The sequence below is a fragment of the Erpetoichthys calabaricus genome, chromosome 3 (genome assembly GCF_900747795.2).
Source record: "Erpetoichthys calabaricus chromosome 3, fErpCal1.3, whole genome shotgun sequence".
Lineage (NCBI taxonomy): Eukaryota > Metazoa > Chordata > Cladistia > Polypteriformes > Polypteridae > Erpetoichthys > Erpetoichthys calabaricus.
The window spans coordinates 143,152,954-143,172,162 of NC_041396.2; the positions used below are offsets into that span (position 1 = coordinate 143,152,954).

General features: G+C 36.6%; 1 protein-coding gene across 2 annotated transcripts in view; it reads right to left on the bottom strand.

Annotated features, from left to right (window-relative positions):
- The window catches only part of LOC114648389 (kelch-like protein 29), an 839,883-nt gene that overhangs the window by 143,963 nt on the left and 676,711 nt on the right, over window positions 1–19,209 (bottom strand). For both annotated transcript variants that reach the window (XM_051924932.1, XM_051924931.1), the window contains 2 exons: window positions 17,622–17,818; window positions 7,258–7,517 (listed from right to left, as the gene is read on the bottom strand). In XM_051924932.1, coding sequence (XP_051780892.1) covers window positions 7,258–7,517; window positions 17,622–17,818 — 457 coding nt within the window. The remainder of the gene's footprint in view (window positions 1–7,257; window positions 7,518–17,621; window positions 17,819–19,209) is intronic.

The following is a 19,209-nucleotide window of genomic DNA, read 5'->3' on the forward strand; positions in this document are numbered from 1 at the left end:
TTTCAGTGTTTAGCCAAACCTGGAGCACTAATGGGATTTCCTAGATTACTACATTACCGCCTACACAGGTTTGTAAAGAAATGTGACAAGGTGAGAAAATAATTTTGATAAAGCTCATAAGGTCAGGTTTATGGGAACCTTGCAGGATTGTGTATATATATATATATATATATATAAATTAACTCAAAGAGGAAACAGCAGAGAAAACAACAGTATGAACACCAAAAACCCCATAATTTTAGTTATTTAGTCAAGTAGACCCCCAACCTGGCTGTATATAAGACAGCAAGTGATATACAGTAAAGCTAATCAAAGACAGCTGGACAATAAAGGCACTCTGTGCAGCTTTGAAATGTCCAAGTACAGCTGGAGGAATAGCTGATAAACGTAGATATGGAAATGACAGCATAAACCCACTTTTAGTCTGTCATAATAATTGTTTGATCAACACTGACACACTGTATTGCTGCTTGAAGGGAGCAAACAGAACAGTAGCATCTTAGATGTGTGTAGAAGTGTATAAGCTATAACAAAGCTCCTTCCAGTGCATCCACCAATATCAAAATTCACTGTCTGTCACTACTTCTGTATATGGTATATGGCAACTACATACTTTTAGGCCATTTATCAACAGAAACAGCTAAATATATCAATGTCTACTGTACCAAAAGTTCATTCACTCTGTTATTACTCAAAGTGTTACAGAGAAAACACTTAATTCATTTCTGAGTGTTGAAATTGACTCTCTTGTTCATAAAAAAGTAAAATATTATTCCTCATGACAAGTACTAAAGTTAGTTAAGAGGAATCCACACTTCTTATATAATTACACACTATGTGGTGTTTTAGTATGAGTCAAAGTCATCATTATTTTTACCACCAGTTAAACGGCCATTTTCCAGGTTTACCCCGGTTATCTGGTTGCCACCCAAAACTTTTCCTCCCTGTCTGGGGTCCTGGATATTCTTTGTGGTGAGACCCATTCTATTCATATCATCACTTCTAATTATGTCTCCTTTCACCTTCTTCTTGGGGCACCTGTAACTCCAACATTCTTTGCCTTTGGTGCCACATGTCCAAACCACTTTAGGTTTTTATCACTTGCACACCAAGGGCTCTTCTTAACTCACACATGATAATTGGTGAAGGGTAGGACATACACAGAATGAGGGGGTCGGCCTTACTAGTACACTTACACTGGCTACTACTGAACAAGAAACATAATGCCTGACATCAAAAATGCACCAACAGTAATTTTATAGCCTGGGTTGCCATTAGATGTAGAAAGCTAATTTGGAAAGTAAAACATCTCAGAGAACCAAGAGCTTTCTCTGCACATCCTGATTATTACACTTTTTTGAGATAGCACGCATAAACACATACTCTTTACAAAAGCAGTTTCTTTGCAATTGAATTTTCACTGACTTGCTTTATCCTGGAAAGGGATGTTCAAAGCCAAAGGTCCATTTTCTCCTCAAAATTTTCTCTTCTGTTTTTTTTTCTCTTCAGAACAATCCCTTCCTTAAGTGTTTGAAATCTAAATTTTGAAACTACAGTTGCCTTTTTATTCTGATGCCATCACATTCTTTACTACTTTTTCTTCTGGCATGTCATGACAGCCTTTGAACTGTGACTTTTTAGTTCCACTGATCATTTTGAGTTAAGCTTCACACTTTCCCGGTTTTACTTTAAGAACTTCTGGCCCTTCTTGTAAACTTTCTCAACTTTGTGACTCACTTTTAGCTTATCTTCTTCAGATTAACTAACCCATCAGCCACAGAATTACCAAAATATTCATGCAGAGCAGAGAAAGCAGCATCAGTCACCCTTAATCGGCACTCCACAGATCCTGATCATTTTTGTTTTTTTCATTTTTGTTCTGTATTGTACTATTTTCACTATAGTATTATTGTAAGATGAAATGTTCAAATGCACATGAATGAATGTAATGAGTAAAAACATTCAAGGAGATATATGACTGACATACTGATGGACTTAATGACTTCCAAGTACAGTATGTTACCTGGAGTGGAAGTCCCTTCTCGCAACAATTCTTTCAATTATCAGTTTAGTTAATTTCATGACAAACAATACTTTTTTAAATGTTCCCAGTTTGCCTATTTCATTACAATCTTAACATAACCATGGTAAATACAGAAGACACAAGTTCATCACAGGATACATTTACATACACACAGCAATGTAATGAATTATTATTATTATTATTAATATTCACTGGACAGGGTGACTAATTAACCTAACACACATCTTTGGGACATGGGAGGAAATGAGCACCCAGAGAAAAGGAAAACAGAAAAAGGAAGCACTTAACTGAATGATTACTTAGAAGGGGGCACACACACTGTTTAGGCCTACGGCCTTACAGGTCCACAGTCCTGAGTTTAAACTGTCCTTGTGCAAATTCTTAACTAATTCTGCAGATACTCCAGTGTACAAAGTGTAACAAAGACATGCACTTTAGGTTAACTGTCAACGCTAAAGTAGTGCCCATGCGTGGAATCCATAATGGTGCAACATTCAGTTTTGGTGCCTGCCTTGTGCTTGATGCTGCAAGGGAAGGCTTCTCTCCAGACCCAATACTGGACAAAGTGAATTTGAGATTGTTCAGTAAGTTATACAATTGGAAAGCTAGAGAGAGAATAAAACCTGGTTATTTTTTTCTTTCTTCATTTTGTCATCTTTTACCTCAAGATCACCTATATATCATTCCTTCCACTGATGAAAGGAAGTATGGTCTGTTACTGTTTAGTTTTTTCAGAATTACAAATCTCAAAGTGAATCATCAGTTTAAGTGAATAAATTAAATTGATGAATGGATGGATGAATGAATTGATTCCTTACAGTAACATGATTTGGCTTCCACTTACACGGTATTTATAATGTAATTGATTACATGCCATTGTGGTGTTTCTAAGCTAAATATTCAAGGCTCTATATAGAGCAGATGTTATGAATTCAAAAAAAGACTACTAATGAAACATTCTTGGCAAAAGAAAAAGGCATGAAACCCATTGCATCAGTATCCAAAAGGGCTATGCTTTCTCAGACTAAAGAAATCCAAGAAATTAAGTGCTGCTCAAGTATCTCAAAAAAGTATATGACATAAATACCCTGTAAATACAAGCTTTTCTTTATCCAAACTACTATTGAACATTAATCTTACAATTACTTCTCTGATGGACACTGACTGAGCTAATCTGTAGCAATCTTTTCAAATTACTGAGTTGAATGCTGTTCTCCCTTTGTCTTTAATGTTTTTGCGGCTAATGGCCAAAGAGTTCCTAAAGTAACCACAACCTTTAATGTCAACGGTTTTCATACAGAAAACTCAAATTCAAAACTATCAAGTCATCCCTGTGTTTCTGAGCAGCGTGTTAGGGGAGACTGATTAAAATTGCTTCTGATGTAAGATACCAAGAGGATTGCTAATAATCAAAGTAATAAATGAAAGGAGGGCTACAGGAAAGAACACGCTACACAGGATTTGTAATTTACAATATCTCTTGTTAACAACATAATTTTCTCCCAGCGGCTCGATTAGTATATTTTATGTTATTATCGTCTTCGAGCACAGCAAAATGGCAACAATTATAGCGCAAGCCTCATTTCCAGGTAGTAAGTAGTTTTGACCACAATCGTGCAAGGTAAAGGAAAAAGGACATCCATTTGCCAGCACTTTTAATCTATACTATGCGGCTTCTTATAACCTTTTCTTTTCTCTGCATAATTGCATTAATGTAAAGAGAATTTTTCAGATTGCTCAGCAAGAAACAGTTTTCTGCACATTCTGAGACCTTTTCTTACCAGCTGCCTTTAGATTTTAAAGCATCTATATTACACGCTTCCATTTTACACGTTAATTTTCCACACAGTCAGGACATATTTATTTATGTTTAACAGAATACAGTGAAATTATTTATTTTGCAATTTAGACTTCAGTGCTTTCTATGTAGTTTTAGTGTACACTATTATAAAACAGCAATTTTTCCCTGGGATCAATGCCATTTGTGTGTGTACATTTGTTCATCTCTACATCCATCTATACATATCTCTTTAATCTCTACTGCATATCAAGGATATTTAAATCTTCTACCTGGGGAGCCCACTGCTAGCCAAAAACAGCAATTCATCTTGAAAGAACAACTGTTTGTTTACTCTCTAAAACATCACAAAAAAGCCATTAAAAACTGCTTTCCAGAGGCGTTCACATAGGGCTGTCAAATATATTAATTGCATAACATAGAGTTGCTCAGCAATGGCAGAAATATGAAATGATATTTGAGACAGGACTTAAAACTGAACAAATGGTCCATTAGATTGGGGGTGTGGGTATCAAATATTTCTCATTAATAAACACAAAATGAAAAAGACAGTTGTCTCACTTAGTTAATTATCGCTATAAGCATGATTCCACTTAACCCAAATACATACTTTAGCAAAGCATTCAGTGCTAATTGATATGTTCACTTTTAAGAAAGGTGGGTGGCAATAACAAAGTAGTTAAAGAAATTACAAAAACAAAAAATGTAAAGGCTTATTCAGCCAACTACTTAAAACATCATCGATGAATAAAAATAAAATATAAGCTGCTTTATGTAAAATGAGCCCCCGCTGCAACTGCTAAATGACTAACTGGAGTGCTCTGCGTGCAACCTGTGTTAAACAGACATCTTAATGCTTGTACAGAACACTTTTATATTAGAATAAATGCTGTCCTGCCAGTAGATTACATATTCTAAGAAAAACCCATGGCATGTTAGGGCAAGAATTTCAAGTTTCAAACAGATTAACTATGCAGTTTTAAAATATGCTGCACAAGCTTTTTTGTAGCTCATCCTTTACAGATTTAAAGTCATATCTTGAAGGTGCAGACATGTTACTGTATATGGAATCCAGTGAATTCACAAAAGGATAGGGATATAAAATATTACTACAGCTACAAGTCCAGTAAACCACTGAACCAGCAGCAGTAAACTTATCAATACTCATCAAATGCCTGCAGATCACAGACATACTGTAGCTCTAAAGCAGTAAAGTGTCAACTGTCCTAAATTGAAATGGCATACATGTGACACTCTTTGTGACTATTCATTGAAACTCAAACTCCAGACCCACAATAGAGATGTGCTCAGAGGTTTTCATTTCTTCTTAATGGGGGTAAACTGAATATCTGGCAAAGCATTTTTACTTACTCTTTCATATACTGTAGTTTACTTTTTTGTTATACTTATTCAGTAGATTTTTTATTTTTCTTTCCTCATGCAATACATTATGAAACATTGTAGCAGTGCTACTATAAGTTTAAACTGCATCACCCAGCAGTCCCTGCAGAGGCTCTCATTGGTCTTCTGTCTGGGGTGCAGGGGCTGTTGGGGTCAAAGGTGGTCAGAGTGGCTCTTAAAAAGAGGGCCGGTGTCCAAAGAAAGAGGGGTGTTTTTTTTTTTTTGTATTCTGTGTTCCGTGTACCTGTCTGGCTACCTTCTGTTGGTTAATCGTATTTAGTCGTTCTGTCCTGGATTGTTTCGTTGTTGGGGTCTGGATTGTCTTCTGTCTATCTGTGTGCTGAGGACTGCTAGTGGATTCATGATCTTCCCGCAAGAAAAGGAGCACTCCTGAACCATCCACTCATCTTCACGGACTAACGGCAGGACTGTCTTTTCATTCCCTTTCAACATACAGATCTCTAGACTTACTATCTTCATCATTCATTACATCCGGTGCTGTTTTCCATGGACTTTGCTGAGGGGGTTGATTGTGTTTGTGTGTTTAATGTAATATCGCCATAGGGGTACAGGGGTGGTTTTGTTGTTTTCATTTAATTTCATTATATTCTTTAATTGTTGTTTGATTCCAGTGTGCATTATTTTGTCTCTGTTTGTGAGTGTGTGCGGGTCGGCCAAGGCTGGGAGCGTCCCTGGGATCTCCTCTATAAAAATAAATAAATCACCGTCTTCTTGACGGTGTGAATCTTAGTGGCACCAGACCGCTACAACATAATAACTGTTTGGAAACTGCTTGAAAACAGATTTATGTTGTGATAAATGTTTTTAGCAAAGCCCAGGTTTAGCCATGTCAGGTAGCTACGCCTTGCCATTTGGTGGATGCTTTTGAACAATTAAATGTGAAAGAGAAAAAGCTGGGGAATGAGTGCATTAGCGTTTACAGCATCCATTATCAGTTAATAGTATCAGTGCTGTGTTCCATTGTTAAAATAACACATAATCATGATTGCATAAGGACTATTCACATATAAAACATAACACTTTCAAATCCACTAATTCTAATTCAGCCCCAGTAGTACTGGGCACACGATGGAAGACAGTCCTAGAAGGTCCAACTCACACTCACAAATACACACCAATACACCTCTCAAACTCATTGTTGTGGATGTGGGTGAAGAGCCGAGTATGAAGTGGAAAACCCACACAGACAGGAGAAAGAGGGAAATTCAACACAGACAAAATTCAAACCTGGGATGTCGAATTCATAAAGCAGCAGTGCCAAACACTGAGCCACTATGTCGCCCATATGTAAAAATGACATATGCACAAAGTCAAAAAAAAAAAAAAAAAAGAATGGTGAAAGTAAGCGGAACAAAATTCGAGATATCAGTGAATTCTGCACAAATATAAGCATCAGAACTAAATTAAGAAAAAAAAATTTCCATATAAAAACACATCCCTTTTGACCCCTTTCAGAAATCATAAGCTAAATGAAGCTTTTAAAATGCAAATCATTGTGGGTTTCCTTTAAAAGTCAGATCAAACATCCTGAATTTCTTATTTAAAATGTGCTGGCAAGTTATTGCCATAATTATCGTTACATTCCCCATACATTTCATTTTCCTGCCAAAATCTTTATCTGAAACAGTAAAACCAAAGATTTTGCTTTTGATGCAATTCAGACTGAGAACCTGGCTACCATGTTAATCTGATCTGTGACCATATGAACACTTGAGCAGACTCAACTTCTTTGGTTCCAAGCAACCTTCTTCGCAAAAGCATCCCAGTCAATTTTCAGCATCCTGCTGAATTCTTCCTATAGTAATTATACTGTATACTCAGTATATCCTCCACTTCACCTACAGTTTAAAGAAAAAAAATCTGTTTCTTAACTGCTTCCTACATCAACTTGGTATGGTGTTCATTTTATAAAGTACACTATACAAAAAAGACAGATTGACTTCTAATGCTGGCTTTTTAAAAGCCACTGAGCTTGATGTCTTTTCTGACTTACCTGCACTCTGTTCACTGGATCCCTCTTTATCCATTTGATCACAGTTTCATATACAAGCTCCTCTGCTTTGGTGTTCAGACTGTCATTAGACATATAGCTGATGAAATCGTCTTTGGAAATATTCAGAATTTCCTCCTGCCCTGCCACTTCAGGAAAATTCTGGAGAGCAAATGCTTTGGCCATATTGTGAAGTTCAGTGCACTGCATTGCTTCAGCCATGGCCAACACTCCGAGACAATTACTGGCTGTCAGCTGTTTCTCTGAAAAGAAGGAAAAGAGAGTTCAGTGAAAAAAAATGGCAAAGTTTGGTAATACTGGAATCGCTCCAAATTGCCATTTGCTAGAGAAAGCAAATGCTGGCATTTTGTAGTTATTTACAGAAAAGAAAATCAGTTACTCCCTGATGAACTGCTTAGTTTTGGACAGACTTCCATGTTAAGTCAGTACTTGTGTCATATGCAAAATAAACATGGGTGCAACTGCACGGAGACTGGTAAAATGCATTTTGACATTCATGGCAGTGTTGGTTTAAGTAAAAAAACAGTGCACTCAGGCTCAGGCTGTAGTTTGGTCGAGCAGGCCTGGGGTATTAATGAGGTAACTGGTGGAGCCCACATTCATGTGCAGATGCATGTGGTTCAGCCAGTTTCCTTATTAGCACTCTGGGGTTCATAATTAAGGCACCTGGGCCCCTTGAAGTATAAAAGGGCCTGAGTAGGAAGACGGAAGGTTAAGAGTGAAAGATTGAAGAGAGTTCAGGGCTTAAAGGGAAAAAACAAAAAACAAAAGAAGAAACACGATCATGGTAGAGCTGGTGCGGCAGCATCTCAGACCTTGAGATCATGTATAGATGTTCCCCTGTAGATTAATTTAATTAAGGTAAAGCCATGATATAAAGAAACTATAAAAACTGAATATGTCACCAGGTGAGAAGTCATTATTATAACCGGGCTGAAGGTTGAAATTTTTAACTGTTTCAGAAGCTTTTTTTTCTGCACATCCTCTCTATGATATACACTACCATTGATGACTTTCAGCCAACAAATTTTTCAGCAGATGTGTGTCAAGAAACGTTACTGGGGCTCTATCATACTGTACATATAGCAATACGACTTTATATTGCTTTACTGTGACTGCTCCCTTATCTTTAGCCAAGTCATAGGTTTTCTTCTTTTTTAAAATTCTTTTGTGCATTGGATGGGGGATGTTGTTGTTGTTTAAATTTTACGAACTCCTGGAGGGAAAAAAAAAAAAAAAAAAAAAAAACATGTGACAATAAAGTTAATTTGTTCATCCATAGGTTCTATCTATGCCACAACATATTTGAGAAACCAAATTATTTTGGAATATAAACTCAGCTACAGTAAGTTACCTAAGGTTTCTGAACTGAAGTGACACAAAATTCTAAGACTGTTCTGGTGTATTTCAACTTGCATTTTTTAACTGTAGATAAAGAACATAAAATCATCCATCCATAAAAGTAAGCTACCAATAGTAAATAACTGCCTCCTTGCTGCATAATGTTACCCTTGAAACAAAATGGACCATATCTCTACTTGAGCTTTATCTGATTTTATTAATTTTAATCAAACTAGCTAATGCCAGCATTTGCACCATTAGACCTGCTTCTTGTCCCTGGTAAGGAGGATACCACTACATGATGCTTTTAATATTAACTAATTCCCAAACCATTTAATAAGATGACTTTTTTCAGCTCTGTTAGGACAATATACCAACCCGTGGTCTTCACATTTATATGAAATTTTGTGTTGTTACATACTCAAGAACTTGTGCTACACTTACTGTATATTCTTTTATTGTTAATTAGAACAAAAAGGGAGGAAATGAAGACAAAAATGAACTGAAATGTTCTTTTCATAGAACAAAATTCATAGTCTACAGCAGCTTGTAAAAACATTTGCCATTAATAAACTGCTCTATAAAAATTTTGAAAAACCAAATAGATGATATTCCTAAAAAGAAACAGACATCTGTGACCATACCTCTGAAAGTTTCATAAGCCCACTTGTAAAGCCTCCAGTGATGACAAAAGACAGCTAGAGATATATTACATCATTGCATAGCATTCTTTGTAATTTGTACTTTTAGCTGTGTCACATTGTTTCAGGTAATTTCCAACATAGTAAGTGGTCACCATGAAACAAATAAAACCATTAAACAGAAATTATGCACTGCTTCATTTTGAATGTATGACACATATAAATCAAACCACAGACTAAGATTCATTTTCTGTCAGGCTTAGGCTAATTCTTTTATTAACTGTATGTGAGTCAAGTCAAGTTGGGGAGCATGCACTGGTGCAGTACGTTGCTGCACCCACTACACGATGAAACAACTCGGGATCCCGGTTTGCAACCCCCCAGGCAGACACACGGTCCAGTCCCACCCTCCAGAAATGACCCTGACTAATTCATTGGGGCCAACTAAAACTCAAGTGTATATTTATTCTAATTAGTAATAAACACAATTTGAATTTGGAAGTAGTCCTTTCATTTCTACAAAAATTTTTTTGAAATATGTTAATGTTACGGAACTAAAATATTCAAAACTGCATCAGGAAACTAAAGTACTCTAGAAAGTAGCAGTGGAGATTTTATTTTATTTAAATGACACAATTATATTGATATTCAATGAAAGGTATTGATTATTAGTTTTTTCTTAGTCTTTAGTATCTCTTGCTTAATCACAAAAAAACTGTTTAAGCTACATAATTTGTATGAAAACATGCTATTTAAATAAATGTTGTTGTTTTAAAAAAATCACAATCATTCAAACAGTTCTTCTCTGACATTTAAAAGATAAAGTACTATATCCCAAGCTACACCAATATAGTTGCTTTAAATTCTAAAAAAATATATTAATCATGTCTTCCTGAAAGTAAACAGCTAGAACAACTGTCCCTTTTTAATTTTTCAGAAATAGGTGTAATGCATACAATGAAAATTTGTTTCACTTTACTAAGAAGGGTTTATCACAGCCTTGGGGATTTTATTCACAGAAGAGGATTTCATTCCTGAATTATAAAAGGCAATCCATATCTGGATTTTTCTCAAACAGTAAGGGCAGGAATGAAGTTCATTCCAGTTTATCAGCAGGTAACAACTAACAAGAATGAGAAATCCCTGAGTGAGAGAAGGAGAGTCAGGGTGTAAAAGGGAGTGTTTTGCTAAGATGACAAGATACCCTACATATATTTAAGAACACTGGCACTAAATTAGGAAACACTAGAATGCCCTCAGGTATTCAGTTTAATCGATTATATTCTTTTTAATTTTGCTTTAATCCAGGAGTTTTCAAACATGATTTTTAGTCTGATGTTTACTGGTCAACAAGCATTTTGCTACTGGGATTCTTTCATCTGGACTTTAACAAATTTCACTTGCTGACACCAAATCTGAAAACCATTTTTGTCCAGCACGTCCCATTTTTTAGTTATGATATTCCAGGGTCTTGGAACAACTAGGATGACTGGACAGTAAAGGCGATGTGTTTCAGCATTTAAAAAATAAGTTTGGTCTCAAGAAAAGTGAAGCCAAAATTAAGGAAGGTGTTTTTGTTGGCCCTGAAATACGTGAACTGATGCTTGATGATGAGTTCAAAAGGAAACTGAAGCCAACTGAATCAGCACCCTCATTCGTGCAGGTTGTCCAGAATTTTCTTGACAGTCACAGAGCAGAGAATTATACTGAGCTTGTGGAGAATATGCTGAGAGTATATTAGCTTATGGGAGCCAGAATGTCACTGAAGACGCATTTTTTACATTCTCATCTCGACTTTTTTCCGCCAAATCTAAGCGATGTCAGAGATGAGCATGGGGAAAGATTTCATCAAGATGATGGAAAACTGATCTCGGGAAAAATTCACTCCTAGAATGATGGGTGACTACTGTTGGTTCTTGCAAAGAGAGACGGATGTGCAGTACAAGCGCAAAAGCGAGTGCCTCAAACATTTTTGGGCATGCTGACCTCACTTTTATATTGAGGTAAATTGACATAAACATGTTTTAAAGTGTCTCTGGTGTCGTCTTCTGGTTTGTTTTCAGAATAAACACATCAAAACAATTTTGGTGGAACAAAGTCCAAACTCCAGATATCGTGTTGATATATTATATTGATATTCAAAAGTGTCAAAACGTCAATAATGTGTATTTCAAAAACCTGATGTGTCAGCTTAATTCCGATTGCATATATGAAATCAGTGTAAAAAACTTAATGAAGAGCTGCTCTGAAGTTCCCAGAAGCAAACAAAAAATATTTTTTTGTAGACCAGTGTAATCCAATATTACTAATAAGCATTTTAGTGGGTCTGATGTAGCTGCATCCTTTCAGGATTCAGTGTTGTTGTCTTGGGTATATGCACTGCTTGTTTGTTAACTTTCATTATTAGGATGCAATTAGGGGAGCAAGCTACACAGAAAAAAGATTCACATACATTTCTAATAAATACATATATATTTCTAAATGTATTAGAATTTAAAAATAACAACGATATGCTTTTCTAAATGCAGAATAAAAGCTGACAAATGAGATGAATTAGATGTAAAATGGCTCTGTGACTGTCAATCTGATTAGTAGAAAACCCCAGCATTAATCTGTATGTGCTAGGAGGGATCCTGAGCTCCTTCTACCTTCTAAAATGTAAAAACATTGCAAAGCAAACAAATATTAAGCATAAGAGCTTAATGTGGACCATTATGGAAAAGAAGATTTAGAATTACAGGTGCAAAATGCTACTTAGAGACATTTCGTTTTGTAAATTACAGACCTGAAAAGGGACCTTCTCTGATGAAATTTTAAGTTTCTCTTTACTGAGAAAGCTGCTATAACAACTGATAACAGTCTCCCTGAATGAAAGCCTCTTGGAGATGTTTTGGACATGTCTTAAGTGTTCTGTCTAGACAAGGAATGAGAGCTTTCAAACCATGACAATGTGGTTGTTATTGATTAGAAAAAGACTTGCCTGCATATAACGTCTCAAGGCCACTATGTTAGCATTAAAAATAAATTATACAGAGTCTAGATATTACAAAATGTATCAGTAGCAGAAACTCATCTACAATATCTAAATCTTTTTCAAAAATATTTGAAACAAAAAAGAAAAACATTGCTTTTGAATCAAAATCTATAGGACAATATTGCTATTTTACAATAAACAAATTGACTCTCAGCAGAATTTTATTTTCTTTATGTACTGTTAAATATATAAAGAGTAACGATACGTAAGCTTTAAAAAAGAAGTCTAAAACCAAATGTGTAATAGGGTGAATAAATGTAAACAATTAAAAATGGCATGCACATGAAAAATGTATATTTTTTCCTTGCTGTCACACTTGTATATAACTAGTAAAAAACGCTAATACCCTTTTCATCGATCCATTTCCTACATTAGCATAATCCTTCTCAGGGTCACATACAGCTGAAGTAAATGCTGGTGGCACAGGATACCAAATAGGAGTTAATGCAGAACAGGGAATCCATTTATCACAGGACAAATTTGTGTGCACACCCACACTCGTTCAAATACTGGAGTCCCCATACTCAAATGAACTGGCATGTTTTCGGGAATGAAGACCAAATATCAAGAGTAAAACCCTAAGTTCATGGGAAGAGTATGTCAAATTGACACAGACAGTAGGCAAGCCCTGATGTATTATTCAACACTCTCAGACCTAAGGCCAGGTTTATACTTCACGCAACGCAATGCAGTCTCCAGCGGACGTTACTACTACGTAAGCGTTGTACTGTTCATACTTGTGCGCGTACTTTACATTAATCTGGAAGATTCCACCAGGTGGCAGTGCGAGATATCATTATGGTGAAAACAGGTTTGGCTTCCCTGTGTTATGAATTGCCTGAAACACCCATTAAATTCTGAGGACACCTTGACACAATATCTCTGAAAAGGATGTTTAATGATAAAATTCATCAGTCCAGGAATGTGCCCATTCCTGCAAGCATTGGGCTTGAGACAGAAACAATCCCTGGATGGGGCATCAGCTAATCACAAGGTCAACGCAAGCGCGCGCACACACACACACACACACACACACACACACACACACACACACACACACACGCACACACACACACACTAGAGTCATTTTAGTGTCACCAATTCCCAAAACCTTCATGTCTCTGGAAGGAAACCGGAGCACACTTTGGAAACCCACCAGGAAAACATGCAAACTCCAGGCAGGGAACACAAGGGATGTGACTCCCTGTGAGGCAGACTGTGTACTCATTATTTAAATGAAGTTAACGACTTATCTGTAAAATGTAACATACGTACTTTAATGCTTTTCATCATGACAGTGATATCAAGTATAAATCTAAGAATTCTAAATGTGCAGAGTCTGATTAATATCATAAATGTAATGTGTTCTGTGTGGTGATTGCTGCTGTCAGTTCAGGAGGAAGCCCCAGAAACACGTAGTGACTAACAACTAGGTCAGTTTTAAGATGATGTTTACAAGTAAACTACAAGGTTTAAAGTGGATATTTCGAGATTAATGCAAAATATCCAATTTAATCACAAAATCCACCTTTTCACCATGTCCTTAATTTTTTTCTCTGTGGACCAAATACGCTGCCGTACATTCTGATGCTGTTGTGAAGGTGCAAAAAAAAAAAAAAAAAAAAAGACAGCACAGAAGAGGTTATGTGAGACCTTCAAAATGTGTGAATATGCGACGCTTAAATATAAAAGCACCACGAATGCATTTGTATGTCGGCATTTTGCTTCACCACATCAAACCATTCATCAAATATAGAAGCATGCACATCGATCCCGGAGAATCCTCAAAGAGGCTTTCTGTCACATAGATATAGTACTAAGGTGTTGTACAGTGTTAGCCATTACCATTATGAATGTAGTAAGAAATCAAGACAAATGACACATTTTATTGGCTAACTAAAAAGATTATAATATGCAAGCTTTCGAGGCAACTCAGGCCCCTTCTTCAGGCAAGATGTAATACAGAAACTGGAGTTCCCTGTGTTTATATACACACTAGGACAACAAACAACATTTGAAAACCTGTAAGTGAGACATCTTAAATGTAAAAAAAATAATAGACTCCTTCAGGCTAGGGTTCATTTAACAAGAGAGAAGAACAATGTATGGTCAAGATCTTTGGATAAGATAACTGTCCAACAAAGTCTTTTGAAGTTTCTGATGAGTTTTTCAATACAATGTGGATCTGTAGTCAGGTTGGCTGTGTCAGTCCGAGAGATGCAAACAGTCCTCATATCTGGCCATAAAACTCTTTTCTCTATTCAAACCATATTGTAATGTATTAAATTTTAGCATGAGTTTAACTTCCCATGGTAGCGCTGCTGCCTCGCAGTTAGGAGACCCGGGTTCACTTCCTGGGTCCTCCCTGCGTGGAGTTTGCATGTTCTCCCCGTGTCTGCATGGGTTTCCTCCGGGTACTCCGGTTTCCTCCCACAGTCCAAAGACATGCAGGTTAGGTGGATTGGTGATTCTAAATTGGCCCTAGTGTGTGCTTGGTGTGTGGGTGTGTGTGTGTGTCCTGAGGTGGGTTGGCACCCTGCCCGGGATTGGTTCCCTGCCTTGTGCCCTGTGTTGGCTGGGATTGTCTCCAGCAGACCCCCGTGACCCTGTGTTCGGATTCAGCGGGTTGGAAAATGGATGGATGGATGGATTAACTTCCCATTCTTTTCTCTCTTGCTGTGTTCTGAAGTTGCCCAGAAACACTGACTTTAAAGGCCCTCTCACAGTGTCCATGGCTGTTGAAGTGGGCTGCTACGGAGTTTTATAGTCTCTTGTAGTTAGGGACATAGAAGATGCCACCAAAACAAGAAACATGTTAGTGCTTATTCCTCACTGTGCTGTTTGGCATATTAAGACACATTTCACCATTGAAGGTGAAGTTATTTTAGTAGGTCACATTGCATAGCCTATTTACTGATGCTTTATAAGTACAATTAAAAGCAAAAGAAGCCTTTATTAAGGTCTTATTACAAAAAGAGTGTATGACTAATAGATAGATTTTTACAGTACCTAAATTAAAGCATTAACCAATTGTTATATGCATCAAGCAGAATTTTTCTGCATCACAATGTATCTGTCCCAGCCATGACATATTCTGGCCAACCCTCTTCATTGCACATGCTACTTATTTTACTTTTCCTCTGCTTAAACTTTTTTTTTGTAAAGCAAAGGCTAAATTAGTTTTACAAAATGTTTAAAAATGGAGACATCAAAACTAGCTACACCAAACCCAAACACATCTCCTGTTTAGAAACACTGTGATTTCCATGTTAATTAGGTCTATAGCGGGCAAAGATGCATCACAAATCTACTGTATCCTGAAATGAAAACCAGAAAACCAAGTTACATATTACATCATTATACCCCTAATATATACATACTGTCACGCACTTGTGAGTAGGAGGACGTTGAATAGACTAAACGAAGGTAATTCCTCACCAGGCCAGGGGGTGGCGGGGTGCACTAAACCTTCTCCTGTTATCCCTGCAGACCAGCCGCGGGAAAACCTGTCTGACTCAACCTTGATGACGTCACTACCAATTCCGGTGCCCAGGCTGACATCACTACCAGTTCCAGCACCCAGGCTAATGTCACTACCAGTTCCGACGCCCAGGCTGACGTCACTACCAGTTCCGACGCCCAGGCTGACATCACTACCAGTTCCGACACCCAGGCTGACGTCACTATCAGTTCCGGCGCCCAGGCTGATGTCACTACTAGTTCCGGAGCCTACGATGATGCCAGAAGAAGGTTGCTTCCGGTTCCCCTACGTCACCTCTGGTTTTATCAGTTAAAACCGCCATCTTTCCAAACCTCAAACAGTTCATGTCTGGACTCCAACAGTGACACTTCTGTCTAAAACCAAACCCATTTAGCCAGGGATAACATACGGGTGGCTGCCCCAAACCTTTTTAAGTGTGTCGAGTCTGATCTTTTCACAACACACATGGTGTAAGAAAAGCACTTTACTTTCAGGTAAGTGCCATGTTCACAGAATTGTAGCACAGAAATACAATTAAAATTATAAGAAAGAGAAATAAAGTTTGTGTTTCCAAATGTCTCCTTATTTCACAATAACTAATCCTATTTGATTTTTGTAGTTCTTTCAGCAAAAGAAAAAAAAAGTTATATTAGCTCTCTATTGTTTTCACTGTAATGGTTATAATATTAAATGCAGACTGACTGTCTTATTTTGGCAAAACAATGGTTTAAGGAGTAGGAATAACTGAACTGCGGACTATAAAAAATTAACTTAAAATGCAGTATCTGATCTTATGTAAGAAAAATATTATATAAATACTTCTACTGCAATAATGTGTCTTCAGATGTTGCTGCTTTATAACCAGTGAAGGACTGTTCCTGTCCTATTTAATATTCATATAGCTTTTGGCACAGTACAGTATGTAGAGCACAGAGGTAAATTCACTTAAATGCAAATAACATTGTTTGCTGGATTAAATGATTTCAGTATTGGCAGATAATCATGTGAATACAGGCAGATGCACAGTAAGAATATTTGTTCTAATATGTACAAGTATCTGTCTGAATGTATGGGATTCACATACAGTATCTTTGCCTTTTGGGTGCTATTTCTTTACAGCAAATGGGCTAGGACTGTTTCAGACCATTAAGATGTGAGAATTTAAATATGACTGGAAATGATTAATTATAGAACATCTTTCATTCCCTTAAGCAAATAACAGCTGGGGTTGTTTGAATTGCAGACAGCTGAGATTTTTAATGTACAGAGCCTATGGAACGTTTACACACTCTTTCAGGATTTTGTTGCCTAACAGACAAAAAATTAAGATACATTAAACTAGATTTATTAACCCATACTTATTTCATTCTGAAGTAAAAAAACAAATGAACAAAAATTAGAAACAAATGAAAAAGTAGAAAAATATTTTGGAAAGTCTACACCCTCCACCCTTCAAGGAAGAGTATTTGCAGGTTATCTCTGGCATAACCAATTGCCTTCCCAGGCATACAAACTAACTGGCCTCCACTTATATTGGACTGTGCTGACTCTGATTAATTCAGAAATCAAATCAGTTGCTCCTGAATAACTGCTCTGATGTGTAGTGCATCTCAAATAAGCAGTCAACTAAAGGCACCAAGCTGCTTTCAACACAGCTCAAGCAGACGTTCCAGAAAGGCAACAAGTCTTAAACAACTTTAAATACAACATCGCTTTGAAAACAGTCAAAACATTTACTATCAACTGGAAAGTGTATAGAATCAGTATAATAAATCAAGATGTCTCTTCCATATAGATATACAAATTCAAAATATATACACATGATGAAAAAAGATTTTTTCTCACTTACCTAAGAAAGACACACAGACTTTGCAGAAGGTGTTGAACTGAAACTTGTTGGCAGCCTCCAGCAGAGTTTTGGCGTTAGCAGAGTCGATGATCAGGGAGCCTGTATAGACAAACTCCAGCAGGAGCTCCAGGACCTCGGCGCTGATGTTTTCCATGGACAGCTCCAGCTTCTCACCATTTCTGCTCTCACTAGAGGACCTATCAACAGTAGACAAAACCTTAAGTGGGAAAATTGTTCAGTTACTATTTTCATTTTTATATATGAAATTGTTCAAATAAAATATTTCAGATAAAAGGAAGAAAATCTAAGGGGACATTCCATTTTGACTTCATAATGGGAGATTCAGAGGTCTCTTCTTTCTATTTTTTCTCTGTCATTTTTTTTAACTCGCTCTGATCAGATCTGGAAAAGAAGGTCTTTTGAAAGACAGCATATAAAACATCAGCTTACTGGCATGCAAATAAACGGAAAAAAAAATAAACTAATAGAAGCAAACTTTTGCAAATGATAATGAATGAGCTAGCATTAATGGACAGAAAAATGAGAGATTAGCTTCAGAAAGAGGGAATGCAATACCATTTGAGGCTATTAGATTTGGTCAGCAGAAATCTGCTATGCCAAGGGGAAAAATCAAGCATTATCTTTTGAAAATTGCTTTAAAATATTGCCGCATTACAGCTGATTACATTTTCATTTTGCAGATCAACTCGGCCCATTGGGAGCTTTTCTTACTGTATAATCTTTATACAAGCATAACATTTGCAGTTTAAAGCATTCTGCTCTTAAGACATTACATGTAAGAAGCAGGTTTTTGGCACAACGATCATTTTGTGAAACTACAGTTTACTAAAATGCAGTCAATTTACTTAATAATTAGCCTGGTTTCATTTCAGAGTAATAGAGGGACATGTGTAGGCGTTAGAGTAATGCTCTAGGTTATGGTTAGGTTATTCATGACTTGTCTTCCAAACTAACTGCTCTCAAGACATTTCATATTTAAGGACACATCACATTTTTCTGTTGATTGTTTTATTGTGTAGTTAAGACTAACTTCACATAATTTGTGCTATGTTAAAATCTTCATAAACTATTTCATGCAAATACAGTTAGATATTGTACTTACTGGTGATCCTGCAATTATGAATTAGTATTTTTTACTACAGTCATTAAACTAAAAACATTTTGCTTTCTATAATAGTGTTTCATGATTGTACAGTTTTCACAAATTTGTGAAATCGCAGTGGGTCAGCTACAAACTGCAACTCCTCAGATTTGTTCCACTGGGAACCTATGTGGATGCTTGTATTATTAACAACCAATTTCTCTTTCAGACTTGAAGTTCTGCAGTGAACAGACCTGAAGGTTATTTTCAAAATTGTGGAAAATAAATTAATATCACATTAAGGGCTGTATAGGAAAGGAGTGGCCGGTAAAGCTGCCTCATATATCCAAAAAACTGGGTTCAAATTCTTGATGAAACACTCTTTCCACAGACCTAAAGTTATATTCAAATCTTGTGTTCTTTTTCACAGAGTATGATGGTTTTAAATTCATATAATTAAGATGTGTGTTGTAGGTTAAATGGTAA